Here is a 13,951-nt window from a genome sequence, read left to right as displayed (position 1 = left end):
GACTGTTTTTTAATTTAACAGAATTTTGCCTTGGGGTACTAACAATGACTGGCTATTCATTATGCCAACTAATTCTACTGTCTAGTTCAACTGGGTGATCCTTTTCTTTGTACAAAACTAAACAGAAGTGTAACATCTGGCATAATGTACTTTAACATCTATAGTGCCCATGTAAGTGTCCAAGTAAATTAAACCTGCCTGTAGCTACTTCTAATCATGATATTTTATTTGGTTATCTTGTTTGTATTGTATTAATATTAAGCTACTAATTAACAAAATCGGTTCTTTGTCTTCCTGAGCTGACTAGCCAACTTTCCCACTACTGTCAACTAAGAACAATGCAGATGCTCAGCTCTGAGTATCTCAGACAGTTAATATAATGAACCTTAAATCAATCAGTATTACTTAAGGTGTGGAAAAGCTATAAAAATGTTGAAGGGAACAGGCAGTTTTGTTAGTGGTCAGGACAGTAATAATCTCTGTGTAAGTGTGTATTTTGTTGGACAATAGAAACCTCAGTCAGCTTGGGTTGTACTGGTGCTATCCATGTAATTCCACAATAAAAAGCAGCTTTGATTCCTGGAGACTGTAAAAGCATGCTGATAGTTTAATCAGAGACTTTTATTTAAATTTCTGTTTCTGGTGAGAAATAAAGCAATTTCATGCTGGTTTTATAGTACTTAATGCATTCAATTTCTTTTATGATAAAGGGCAGCAATGGTGAAAATATTCCCACATACCTTCTCTAGCAACTCCTGATTTGTCCTAATTAACAGCTGCTTTTCTTCTACCCATTTTGAATCCTGTGAGAAAAATACATATGTTTTGTTAAAGAAGACAAATGAATGACTACAATAATTAGATTTTAGATATCATTTTGCATTAAAGTATACAATGGTCACACATTGAAAAATAAAGCCATCATAAATGTTTCAAGGGTGTGCAGCATATTATACTACAGTGGAAATAAAAATTCTTTCCCGTAGCAGTCTTTTGTTTCCTAGTAAGTTTCAGCTAGCATGTGCTTTGAAATCTTTACATGTAGCAATTGTGGGTTATGTGCTTTATGTAATTTTAAAAACATTTATTTACTCAGCTAACTCAAAACTTTTGCTTTTTTTGCTGTTGCAAAGGTTTGGAAACTGGCTTGCAAAATCATTCAATTTTAAGTAGTGCAATACAAATCCAAAGGGAGAAAGGGATGAAAATACTTTTATTACCCCAAACGACCAAAAAGAAGCTTTAGCAATATAAAGTTAATTACCCTCTGCTAAAAATCTGAGAATCTGCCTAATACACTGTGTTTGTGACAAGAAATTCAAGGCTATGTAGGAAGGGAAGTGATTCAAGACATTGTATATTCCATTTGGAAACTGTATTTCCAATTAATCATTTGTTCCAAAACACATCTTTCCTTTTAGGTTTTCCCATGGTTTCAAAAGGCCTCATCAAATATCCCTTTAAAGAGCCAAGCTACAAAAACTCATGGCCAGCCATAGCTGGACATTCAGATTTTATGGATTATAACAGCCAAATTTGCTCTTGTTTTTCCTACAGAGAAATCTATTTACATAATCTTGCTCATGCTGCTCTAAAAAGTTTATTAAAACAATATCCAACACTCCATATGCCATACTAACTCTAGATCAAATTATCTTCTAGGTTCAATGGATGATTTATTTAAAATCTAAATGTCTTTACTAAAGCATTAAGGACGAAAAATTATTTTTCAGGAATATATTTGCACACTGATGTTGCATAAGGAATCAATAAAATCTGGATATCCCAGCCCATCAAATTTCTTTAAAATTTCAATCTAAAATATTATGATATTAAATTGAGTCCAGTTAACATTTTTAAAACATTTTAGTTTTTCTACTTACTGTCTACTACAATTTCATGTTGTACTGTTCTCTCTCCCTTTTTCCACTCATACACAAACATGCATTTCATGTAATAAACAGGCTCTTCATGGTTGTGATGTTATAAGAATAACATACTAAAGTGAGTACTGAAAGGCATTACACTTGTCAAGAATTTTTGAGGCAATGAAAGAAATGTTGAAAATAAAATCTGGTCTCTAGTTTAGTATTTATTTTAGCATTTTTCTAAGGTCAAGGAATGAAGAATTGCATGCACAGACTTAGGGTGGATATCCCAAAGCATGGATATGGTAAATGTACCCACATGGTAAGGTTTACCAGCTATATTAGACTGCAGCTTCAACTACTCCAATTCACACAAGTAAAAAAAAACAAAGCAGTCTGCTCTATTGAAAATAAATTTCTACATATTTCTTGATGGAGTCCAACTACACTTTCTGAGAAAACCTGAACTCCAGCAGAATTGAATTTACACAGGAGATGACTGAGACAGTTGAACATTCATCCACCTGGCACATTGCATACTCCAATACTTCTAGATTTATTATTTGACATTAATATGTTTTAAGAATTTCTTCACTTAAAATAAAATTTCCTATGCATGCACCTCAATGTACCATGCAGAAATGGATTATTAATTTTGTGTTCCTTCTGGGGGAATACTGACAGGTCCAGCCAGAAGAGAGATTAACAAAAAACATTGACAGTTACTTTGAAATTACACATAAATTGTTATAAACAAAGCTTCACATAATTTTTTAACAATAAGCTTCTAATCTCATGCTATGAAGTTGACTTCAGGAAATTTTCAGGGATAATGTACTTTTGATTCATTATTTCATTATTTCCTTTACAAACACACTTTAGGGGCTGGCTCCCAGAATGAACATTCCACAATTATTACTAAATCATCATCACTACCATGACATTTAAATGGCAAAGTAGTAATAAAATAATTCTTTAAAAAAATCACATAGTGCACAAAGAATTCAGTTTATCATACAACAATTTATTTTGTTGACTGTAAATACTAACAGCTCAGGAGAACCAAGATGTTGCTAGAGCTCCCCGGAAGACATTGTGATCCCCTCTGGGGAAAGCTAATGCTCAGTGTACAAAGCAGCCCCCAGAAACAACATCAAAGTGCCCCTTGTCACACCCCTGCTCACCCTCTCAGCATTACTAAGAGATACAAAGTTGTAAATGTGGTCCTGAATCTCAAAGTGATAACTAATTAAATTCTAATTTCCAGATATAGGTTTTTGACATAATGCTCTTGCAGAAAAATCACAGAAGTAATTCCTTACATGGGTATCCAAATTAATTTATCTTATTTGCATACACAGTACTTACATTATACACTGTACAGTCAACTATCTTGTTAATGTTTTCTACTACACAGCAATTTGCCCATAACATCCTTCTTATTAACAAACCAAAACAGCAGCAGTAGATGTTTGGCATGTCTTTGGTTTCATTTATTCTTCCAGAAATTCAGTGGGCCATCATTTTTAGGTTGATAATATATTTTAAATTTTTAGTGATATTGTATTTACATGAAATTCACTAAGCAAATTGCAATTTGTGTGGAAGCTATCATAAATGATTTTTGTCCTTAATTTGAATATGGTCCCCAAACCTTTGCATTGATACAGAATCTTATAGAAATTTTTAATTACAAAGAATAAACCATAAAAATAGTGTTATCATTCATTTGGCATTATATGTAAGTTGTGTCAACTTCTAGAGGATCATCAGTCTTTGAAATGTATATCTATAGCTAGCTCTATCTTATTGCTATAAACTACCTGCAAACTTAAATTCTTATTTCAAACAATAAAGTGTAAAATAACATCTCCCCAATTCTACTGTGTGTTCTAGCAGTCACACAAATTAACAACTTCCAAATGCATGCTCATAACTCTTAATCAAACTTCCTGAGGGCCCTAGACAATATTAAATATGCACCAGTAGACACATCTTTGGTGATTATTTACATATATTATAGATACTGAAGCACAAGGCCTGATTTTACTTTGTGTGATGGTTTGGGAATCTGAAAGCAACTGGGCTCTCTGAGGCATTAAAGCCAGGAGAGTAACACCACAAGTGGCTTCCATTCACCTGAGAGGCTCAGTGTTCATATCTCTAGTGTGTCTAGAAATTGGGGTTTTTAGAAATTTTTCTTTGGTACACACCAAAAATATTCTCCAGTAGAAATATAGAATATTCATTTTATTTGAATTTATAACAAATACTAACAAAATGGAAAAGAGGAGAAATGACATTTATTTACTTCACCAAATGATGACAGGAACAGAATGTGCATGTACCCATGGTTATTTTGATACTATCCTTTAGTGTATTATGTGTTAGAAAATGAATGTGCAATGACATTTTCTTAGACTGCAAGATCCTTTACTTTATTTAAGTGATGTAATGCTGCAGTGGCAATTAAGCTGCATCATTGACACGAACACACCAGTAAGCAGCGAAGATGGCAAGGGCACCACTGCATGCAACGGAGAACATGATGTGGTGGAGCACATTAAGAGAGCCTTTTACCTGTCCCTTCTCCATTAGAGCTTTCTCCAGGTCCTCAATTTTTGCCTGACACCTGAGAAGATCAGCTTGCAGCTGTTCACGAGTCTAGGGGTGGGAAGGGGGGAGGGGGGAAGGAGAAATCAAAAGTAAATATATTTTCGACTATTTTATGGGCTGTCCTATCAGCTTTTAATGTTGTTCATTAAAATAGTTACTTTTGTGTTTATGTTATACGATATTTGAAGCCACCAGTTCAACAGGATTTTTCCTTCCTAGTCTTAAAAGATGTTAACATCCCATATTCAGTGAGAAAGTTCTTACCAGGGGAAGAAAAAAATAAATTTGGAAACTGAAAGCTCTAAGAAGCCATTTAGAAGCTTTAGTAACATAGGGCAATTGGGGAAAAAGGGACAGGGGAAAAAGAGAATTGCATTAAGTACTGAAAAAGGCCTTTAGGTAAATGAAATACATTGACCCAAAACAATTCACATGTCCCATAAACAGCATATGCTGGTGAGTTCTCCTCATTTACACAATCATTACACTCACCACTACTCTACAGTGGGTATTATCCCCTAAGACCAGTGATGCCCTAAAAGGCACTGGATCATACAAGGTACCAAACAAAAAAGGATATAAAATACATGTTTCTGGAGACCCTCTGCCACTGAAGCTCCTTGACCTTCCACAAGTATTTTTCCACCCTACTTCAGGTATTTTTTCACCCAAGCAGTTTAAATATTCCTACAGGGATTTTTTTTTCTGCATCTTTGCATCCTTGGATCTTTGCTTAAGCCTCATCTAAAAGTAATAGGAAATGTTCATCCCACCAAAATAAACTATGCCAAAAGCTACTTTCTGACTCTCTTGAGAGATGGATTTGCAGGGGTGTACCAAAACAACCAAAATACCATTAAAAAGAAACAGCAACAATTTACAAGTCTACAAAAAGTACAGTCTGTAAATGCCTGCAAAATAAAATTTAAAAAACCCCATGAAGGCAAAGAAAATATATAATGGCCTTTCATAATTAGCAAATAGATGAGAAAATATATAATGGCCTCTCATAATTAGCAAATAGATGAGAAAATATATAATGGCCTCTCATAATTGGCAAATAGATGACTGCCCCTGAAATCCTCTTTTAACAGTAGATGGAGTTCTGCCCCCCATCCTAATTCTATCTTCAGAAGTGATCTTCAAAGTCTTTATAGCTTTCCTTGGCTAAGTGTCCTACTTAAAAAGAGAGTCAGAACTGACTAGGCTTTTGTAAGATGCTAAGAAATCTAAAAAATAAAGCCATAGTGCAGTAATTTTACTATTACAAAAACTATATTTCACAGGAAAAAAAATAAAAAAGAACTGTAGCTTGGTTCAGTCCTTTCCCACCAGTAATTTTTAAACACATTAAAATAATTTTTCTTCTGCATTCTTAGCAACACACTGCAGCGGCACAGTAAAGTGGCCACATGTAGCAAGGCAGTAACATGTAATAATCACAATATTTAATATGTTTCTCCATTTTTGGGGTTTTGGGAAGTTGTAGAGGGAAGAAAGTATGAGGAACCCCCACTTTCTGGTGTGCAAAACTGCTTTCCAGTGAGCCAGCACCATGAGCTAGGTCAGATTTTTGATTCAGATTTGGGAGATTTTTAATATACTCATATGTTGGAAGTACCTATGCCCCTGTAACAACCTACCCTGTGATTCATTTAAAATCCATCATGTCACTATCCAAATTGCAGGTTCAACTGGGTTATCGCTCTCATAGCATAGAAATCTTTAATATATTATACATGCTAAAATAAAGTATAATGACATCTTTGTTCTGATTGCAGTAGATGAATCTAAATTATCACCTTACTTATGACATCCTCTAATCCTCAAAAACATTGGGCTTTGCATTTCACTGACCTGCAAAGATACCTTCTGCTATTACAAATTGTTTCAGCTTTTTCTATTCTTTCAGAGTTAAAATAATTTCAGTTAAAAAATTACCCTTGCTTCTCTCTCTGCATCCAGGGTTCCACCAACTTGCTCCTGGAGCAATGCATATGCTCTTTGCAAAGCTTGATACTCTCTCGTTAGCTGGCAAAACCTGAGTTCAGCTTCTTCTTTAGGCGTGCTCTTAATGAAAAGGGGGGAAAAGTGGGTTAGTATAAATATATTTAATAATGGGTTTGTCAGTACAGAAGACAGACTCACAAACAAGCAACACAACTCATAGTAAGTTTCAAAGTTTAATAAAGGTATAAAATCCCAAAACAAGTGGAAAGGAAAGGAAGGAAGGATGATGAGCAACTCTGTCTACCACACAATTTAAGGACAGTGTAAGTTGCCATGTAAGACAGCAATGCACAAAAATGGGAAAACTGCCTGGGAGAAGATGAGAGGAAACAGTTTTGTGCAACACTGTCTTCAGCAATTCTGGAGCCAGAGGGGTCTCAGAAGGTATTTGTTCTGTTTCTCATGCAGTCCACCCTTTCCTCCTTACAATTGTTCTCTACAATGCCAGGGTAAAGCACAGAAGTTATATTTCAAAATGATTTCAAAGATATTTTCTTAAATTCATTCTTTTAAGATGAAGTATTTTCAAAGTCTTTATCTTCCTAGAATTTTGAGCCACTAACTTTAACACTTATAAGGTCTTCCATATACTGGTGAGGACAAGAAATGACCTTAGCTTTAATTAATTTTTTCTCCAAGAACTTGAGTTCTAAGGAAAAGAGATTATAATATTATTAGACTCTAAACCTAGGGAAAAAAGGAAGCTTCTTCTAAGGAGTATTAGACAGAAGTTAGTGAACAAGAAAGAAAGATGAAAAGGAGCATCTAATTCGTGCTTTGTGCTCACGCACACCATCTTCCAAAGTGGGCCAGCAGCAGTGAGTGTCACAGAGCTGAGACAAAACATCTCACCGGGTATTTGCTACCTGTGATCATTTAAGCCTTCATGCATTGCAAAGGACTCTCTGAGTATTGTGAGCAAAGAAAGAAAATACTGATTGTATCAAAACAGTCAAATAAATTATGAGGTTGAAAGGCAAACTATTGTCTAGTAAGTATTGACTATTGGCAAAGCAATACGCCTATTCATTTTCAAATGGCTAATAAGAAAGAGTTTGAGGAAAAAAATTATTTCTCACACCAATATCTGCCAAATCTGTCAGGCAGAATATTATCTTATGAATTTTATTGCAAAGTGTATATGTTACCAGAGTTTAAAAAATCCCAAAGGAATTCTCTGCCAAATCTTTCACAGTTCATGTGGTACAATAGCTGAAAGTTTGTATTTATTCAAGAAGTAGAAAGAAGAATGAATCAGTTACCACTTACATCTTCCAAATCCTCTTCTGGTGTTGCAGGTGTCCTGTCTGTTTTGTCTGTGTTGTATGAAGTTACAGATGAAGTTTCTGAATCAAGGGATTCTTCATCAAATCCAAAAAATGTCTCCACAACATGCCTCTGAAAAATTAGAGTTTTTTTAGCTAGTAGCAAAACAGATGAAAAGCCCCAGTGACCCAGTAAGCAGTAACCAAGAGTCTTCTCTGATTATTTATTTTAGTATTTAGGAAGAAAGAACGGTTCCAGTGCAAACTCCTCTGATTAAATAAGTTACTTTTGCAACATCATTTGTGGAAGAATCTCCAAGAACAGAACTGGACATAGAACAGAGATGAAGTAAATACCTAAAGAACAATGCTTTAGCAAAAGTATAAAACCTAATTACCAAAGTCACACAAGTCCTTATAAGATTTTTCAGTAGAGAAATCCAGTATCTATTCAGAAGAAAGTAAGACAGAACAATGTAACATATAAGATTTGCAACCAAAAGGAAAAAAAGTATTCTGGAGACCGAGGTGGAACAAATTCAATTGCTCATAATAATTGCAAAAAAAAAAAAAAAAAAAAATCCTGGTTTGGAAAGCTCTACTTAAAAGTATAAATTAATGCTTACCATTTATTTTTTTCAATATCATAGTTCTATTTTTTTTTTTTTTAAGTTTGCTCCAATACTATGCCTAACCAAAAAGATGTGTCTAGGGAAAAGCAGCATTGCACTGCAGATTTAAAAAATTTTACACAACATTATCAATGAAATGCATGCTTAGAGATAATTAGAGAAAATTAGTAGCTAGTGGAAATAAGTACATTATCCGTTGTGAAAATTTTGATTTTTTTTGTATAAACACAGTCACAGAAAGCAGCAAACTGCCATGGAAATTAAACTGTTAAAAATTTTTTTGTTTATTCAACTAGAAAATAAGGTTTTTAACAGTTATTAATCAATAGAAAGCATAACTTCTTACACAAGTATTCTAATAATCCAACACAATTTCAGAGAAGCAAGAAAACTGAGAATATTTTTTAAAGGTGTTGCTGAAAAATGGATTCAGGTTATGAAGCAGCCTAGATAGAGAGGGTAGTGGAGAGAGGTGGCTGTAAGAGGATGAAAAAAGATCTCTACATGTTTTGCCACTGCTTGATACTGAAGCACAGATCCTGATGTCACATTTTCTGTTTGGGTTTTTTTCAAATACGTATCAGAGGTCGTCTATAAGAAGATAATAGCTTGTTCATTAAAATAGTCATAAGGATTAAAAAAGTTGTTATTAATTCCAAGCATGTTATTATTAATTCCAAGCAATGTCAGTTATGAACTCCAAGCATCATGAATCCTACATTTCAGCAAAGAATTGTGGTCAATCAATTTAATTCAAGATACTGAAAAGTTTTAACTATAATGACCTGTCTCATGACGATTTCAAATATTTATTTTTCCTTGCAGTTTTCCAGACTTACCTAACCTTAGAGATTTCTTTTGAGTATATCTACATAAGTATGGTCTTCTCTTTCTCACAGAGCCCTAATGCTCACTATATTCTTTTGGTTCAGCACAGCTCTCATCAGCAGTCAAAATATTCTGTTTTGATTTAACAGGTACCAAAAAATCGAGCCTGTAGGTGTGACATTCTGCTTGCATGCAGGAAACCATATGCTCCATTTACAGTCTACAGCCCTGGTCACCACGGTCCACCAGGTCACAACCTCATCACTCATAAGCTGAACAAGTCCCTAATAGTTTCATAGTACAGCTAATTCCACTCAAACCACCAAAGACAGCTCCAAGGTCATGTCCTGAATCACTCAACTGCTTCACTAAAGAAGACCCCTTCAAACAGTACTTAAAAGCTTTCACTCAGAAACCCAAAAAGCCGTATCTTTTCTTAACACCCTGTTTATCCATATGCATGCAGATAAATATGATGCAGCACAAAAGGCAAAGAGCTTACAAACAACCTTGAGAAACAACTTTCCTTTTGCAAGCTACTAGACCACTACTTTGTGAATTCATAAGATCACAGTTATAGTGCCACAGTGCTGGAAAGACATAAGTCTTTCCTCACTTCTCCAGGAAGCACTGTGATCTTCCACCAGACAGATCTATTTCCAAGATGCTTAAAACAAACAGTTCCCTGGAATAATCTAATCCTTTCCTCCAGCATTCACCAGTTCACCTTTCTGCCCTACTTAACAACACAAAGGGCACAAGGAATAGGTTTAAGCTCTATTCTAAAAATACAAAGATTTGTCCAGAAAGGTAATGTATTTACTCTCACTTGAATTAAAAGCATTTCAGACTTCTCTTCTGTAAGTACAAAGGTTTACCATGAAACACAAGGGGTCATGAGTCCATGGGAGATGGCCCATCCAACTTTCCTCCCACACTGAATACTGGCTGCAGCTTACAACCATGTAACAGTGACACTACAAATAAATATTGGAAGTTGAAAATAGAGCTAAAGAAATGGTGCTACTTCAAGTTGCAAGGAAGACAAATTTACAATCTGAGTAGCCAGCTCAACTCACTTTCCTGACTCCAAACTGATCTGAAGATACAGTTTCATAAAAAAGAAGGTACATTTTATGGTACCTTCTTGTTTATGAAGAAGGTAAAGAAGATGGTGGCAGGTAAACAAAGTAAGTGTCAAGTCTTGACTTTGCAAAGGCTGGCAGAAGGGACTTCTAAAAGATGGAGAACAAACCTCCAATTTATTATCAAATGGCACAGAGATCACAGTACCACGAGGGTCAGCAGCAGCTTAATTGGAAGTGACAATAAGACCTACCTACGTATGGGATTTTTTGCTACATCTCTGCTGTGCAGTCAGTTTTAGGTAACTCAGGTCAAATACATGTCTTCCTTTAACCCTGCATGTACACACTCACCCATGCCACTTCATGAAATGAAAATATGTTAGCAAAACAACAGTGATTTTGATTTTGCAAAAAGGTGTATAGGATGGGGAAAATACTTAAAGCAACGTTATTATTGTGAAAAATTATTTGAACATTTCACTTTTGGCAAAAGTGGTGGAAAAATATATACATATCAAGAAATAAACCACTTGATTATTGGCTATGAGGTAATTCTGAAAAAAAAACCCTTAGTATTTCCCATCACACTAAAAATCCCCAACACTTAAAGGAGAGTTAAAAGTCAGAAACTTTTAAATGCTATAAAGACTGCCTGTGATATTTGGAGTTACAAGTGAACCATTTATTTTTAAGACTCCTTCATTTTTAGAAAAGCTGTATATTTATAATTTTGTAGAGCAGATCCATTCCATGGAAATAGAGGTAAGGTATTTAATTATTGTATATTACCTGCACATGTATGAATTGCTTCATGACATAATTACAAAATAGCCAGTTTTATTGTTGATCATCTAGAATCTGAAACAACCAACTATGAGAACTGACTCACAGCAAAACCAAAACAAATTAATTCACAAGGGAACAGCTGTAGAGAGAGAAAAAAATAAAAAAAATACTCGAAAGAAAGACATGTGAGTCATAAAGTTGTAGATAAATGCTGAAATTAATAATAAAGCATCAATAAATATATCAGCTCCAAGGGAGATTCCACACATGCCTGAAACGCTGAAACCACAATAATTTCTGAAAAGTATACAGAAATGTACAATACTCACTGTTTTTTTGTAACTATATAAACTATGATTAATAAATTTTCATTCAAACTTTTTTAAAAAATGGCAACATTCTCAATTAGCAACTTAGAAATTGCTTTATATTTGTTTGCACATTTCTTATTTCTAAATCACAACTTCTTAACTGAGAAAATAGTCATGTAAATTGCAGAAAAATTCTGATTTTAATTCTAATTTCCACTGACTACTGCCATGCATTTAATAGCAAGCATTTTTCATGTGGATTTATAGCGATGTTTTAATATAATTTTAAAGTAAAATTATGCATTAGGTCTTCACAACTCAAGTATTAATCCTTCTACTGAATGATGGTGGTCAGTAAACATCAAAGTTTAGACTACTATAAATCAACAGTGACACATAAACTACACTATATGCAAATTTCAATATAATCTGATTTCTCTATCGCTAAAAGAGTTTCATTTTACATTTAAATACCTCATTTTAAGGGATTTAATCTAACATGATGAAAATGATCCAAGATAATGAAATGATAAGAAAATGATCCTTGTAATGCAATCAGATGTGCTCATCAGTAGCTTCTTACCTTCATGCTTATATGTCATTTCTTGGCAGCCAGAAAAATATAGGCACACCAAAGCACAGAGGCAGAGAAAAAAAGAAAAATATAAAACAAGAAATATGAACTCCATCACACCAGTGTGCAGGCTTTCCACTACTGCAAATACAGTTCATTTATTAAAGTTTCAAAAAAGGCACAATCCAGAGAGTCCTGCAGTTACCAAATAAGGTGGGTAATATGTCTTATTTCAAATGCATGACTCCATCCATCATGGAATGAATGTAACTCCATTCCACATGTCAAAAATAAATAAAATATAAAAAAATACTGCTTCTGAAGTTTCTTGATTATTTCACAACAAAAATTTTTGAAAAATAATTTACAAAGCCCCTTGGAAAAAATCAGGTACCTGACTATACAGAGTCACTAATCACTCCTCTGAAGACCTTGCAAGCACAGAGGTTTTAAAGCCCACCCCACTTTGCTGCTCCTTTCCTGGGGGAACCTGAACCAGTTGCCAGCATTGTTCCATGGACTCCTTGGGAATTTAAAGAGTGCTCAGTGAAAGCTACAGTAGCAACAGTAACCTAGTGCACCTACAGAGCTCCAAAAATAACACTGATAGCTAATTACAAAACCAGTAAATATAGAATTTTTAGAAGCTCCTCAGCTGAACTGATGTTCAGGGCTGTAAAGGCTACTGGCAGACAAGATGTCTTAAAGATGGAGAAAGGCATTCCATGGATTCTGTTCCAGATAACACAAACAACTGTCAGGAAAATACTCATTAGAAAACAACAACAGACTCATTAGAAAACAACCACAGACTCTCTGCAGTCAGACCATCTCAGGAATGAAGGAAGCTGGAGTCTAAAAGCACCCATTTAGGAAAATCTGCAACAGATGAGTGCAAATCTTCACCCTGGCACCACATTCCTGGTTATTAGAACAAAAAAAAAAAAAAAAAATCATTCTATACCTTCCACAATGAGCTTATCTGACCACTTTTATGAAACCTCATTCTTATGATAATGAGTTATTTTCTCCTTCACTTTGTCACAGGGAATGGGACACATCCCAAAACAAATACAACTCCACCAGCCAAACTTGTTAGTTCACTGTGTTAATCCTAATTTTACATTTAACAAACCTTAGAAAAGCAGAGCCAAAGGCTTAGATCAGAAATTTCTTTTTCCAAGAACAGGTTAGCATATAATTTCATTACTATTCTATAAAGATTATATAATCTGTATGAGGTAAAAATCTTGCAGAGATAATAGACAGAAATACACTTCTGCTGTGCATGTCTACATATAAAACAACTCATCTTAGACTGCCTTTATAGTCTGTGGAGAAAACCAGGCAATTTTAGGCCAAAACTTATATGTCCTATTTAGATATTTACTTCCAACCACTTAATGTTACCACTCTGTCCAGAGTGAGATGTCTGTATCTCATGTCCATTACTGACATCTAACCAACATTTGCAACTCTCTGTTAAATAAATTCTACAAATTTCTTCTGGATTGCTGATATGGGCTGTAAAAACAGAGATGATGAAATGGCAAAATCCCAACTCATCTGAGTAAGCCATCCATTCCACATAGATTGTTTAAATTAAAAACTGTTGGAAAACTGGGGGAAACACAGCTTCCTTTGAGGATTTTGATCCTCATGGGATCACACAGGTGGCCTGGAAGGCAATCAGCCTGTGTGCCAGGACTGGATTTTTAGAAGTTAACACAAACTGCAGTTAAACTGTGAGTCAACGCTGCATATAAATGTAAATAGTATACAGGTTTATCCACTGGCAGGTAACGGTACAGTAGCATTACTGATTATTTCTTTAATTCCTTAAGGAATTAGCTCATTTAGAAAGTTTAAATACAGCTACATGTTAACTATATTAACTACTGTATATATATATATATATATATATATATATATATATATATATATATATATATATATATGGTGTAACTACTATA

At 34.5% G+C, this 13,951-nt stretch overlaps 2 protein-coding genes across 3 annotated transcripts in view; both read right to left on the bottom strand.

Moving 5' to 3' along the window:
* The window catches only part of JAKMIP1 (janus kinase and microtubule interacting protein 1), an 87,559-nt gene that overhangs the window by 36,326 nt on the left and 37,282 nt on the right, over positions 1-13,951 (bottom strand). For both annotated transcript variants that reach the window (XM_030270717.4, XM_072927991.1), the window contains exons 9-12: positions 7,764-7,892; positions 6,426-6,554; positions 4,449-4,532; positions 741-803 (exon numbers count right to left, since the gene is read on the bottom strand). In XM_030270717.4, coding sequence (XP_030126577.2) covers positions 741-803; positions 4,449-4,532; positions 6,426-6,554; positions 7,764-7,892 — 405 coding nt within the window. The remainder of the gene's footprint in view (positions 1-740; positions 804-4,448; positions 4,533-6,425; positions 6,555-7,763; positions 7,893-13,951) is intronic.
* Positions 7,779-13,849, bottom strand: LOC140683908 (uncharacterized). The gene is made up of 2 exons (XM_072927992.1): positions 11,988-13,849; positions 7,779-7,892 (listed from the first exon to the last, which is right to left on the bottom strand). The coding sequence occupies exons 1-2, from the start codon at positions 12,091-12,093 to the stop codon at positions 7,861-7,863; spliced, it is 138 nt and encodes a 45-aa protein (XP_072784093.1). The 5' UTR covers positions 12,094-13,849; the 3' UTR covers positions 7,779-7,860.

This window comes from Taeniopygia guttata, chromosome 4 (assembly GCF_048771995.1).
Source record: "Taeniopygia guttata chromosome 4, bTaeGut7.mat, whole genome shotgun sequence".
In the NCBI taxonomy this organism is placed as follows: Eukaryota; Metazoa; Chordata; class Aves; order Passeriformes; family Estrildidae; genus Taeniopygia; species Taeniopygia guttata.
The sequence above is the reverse complement of the archived record's forward strand: the minus strand, read 5'-3'. Positions and strand labels throughout refer to the sequence as shown.

Coding starts and splice junctions, on each gene's coding strand:
- LOC140683908 (XM_072927992.1), bottom strand. CDS start 12,093: ATGGAGTTCATATTTCTTGTTTTATATTTTTCTTTTTTTCTCTGCCTC. Junction 7,893..11,987: donor AATGACATATAAGCATGAAG/GTAAGAAGCTAC, acceptor CTAATTTTTCAG/AGGCATGTTGTGGAGACATT.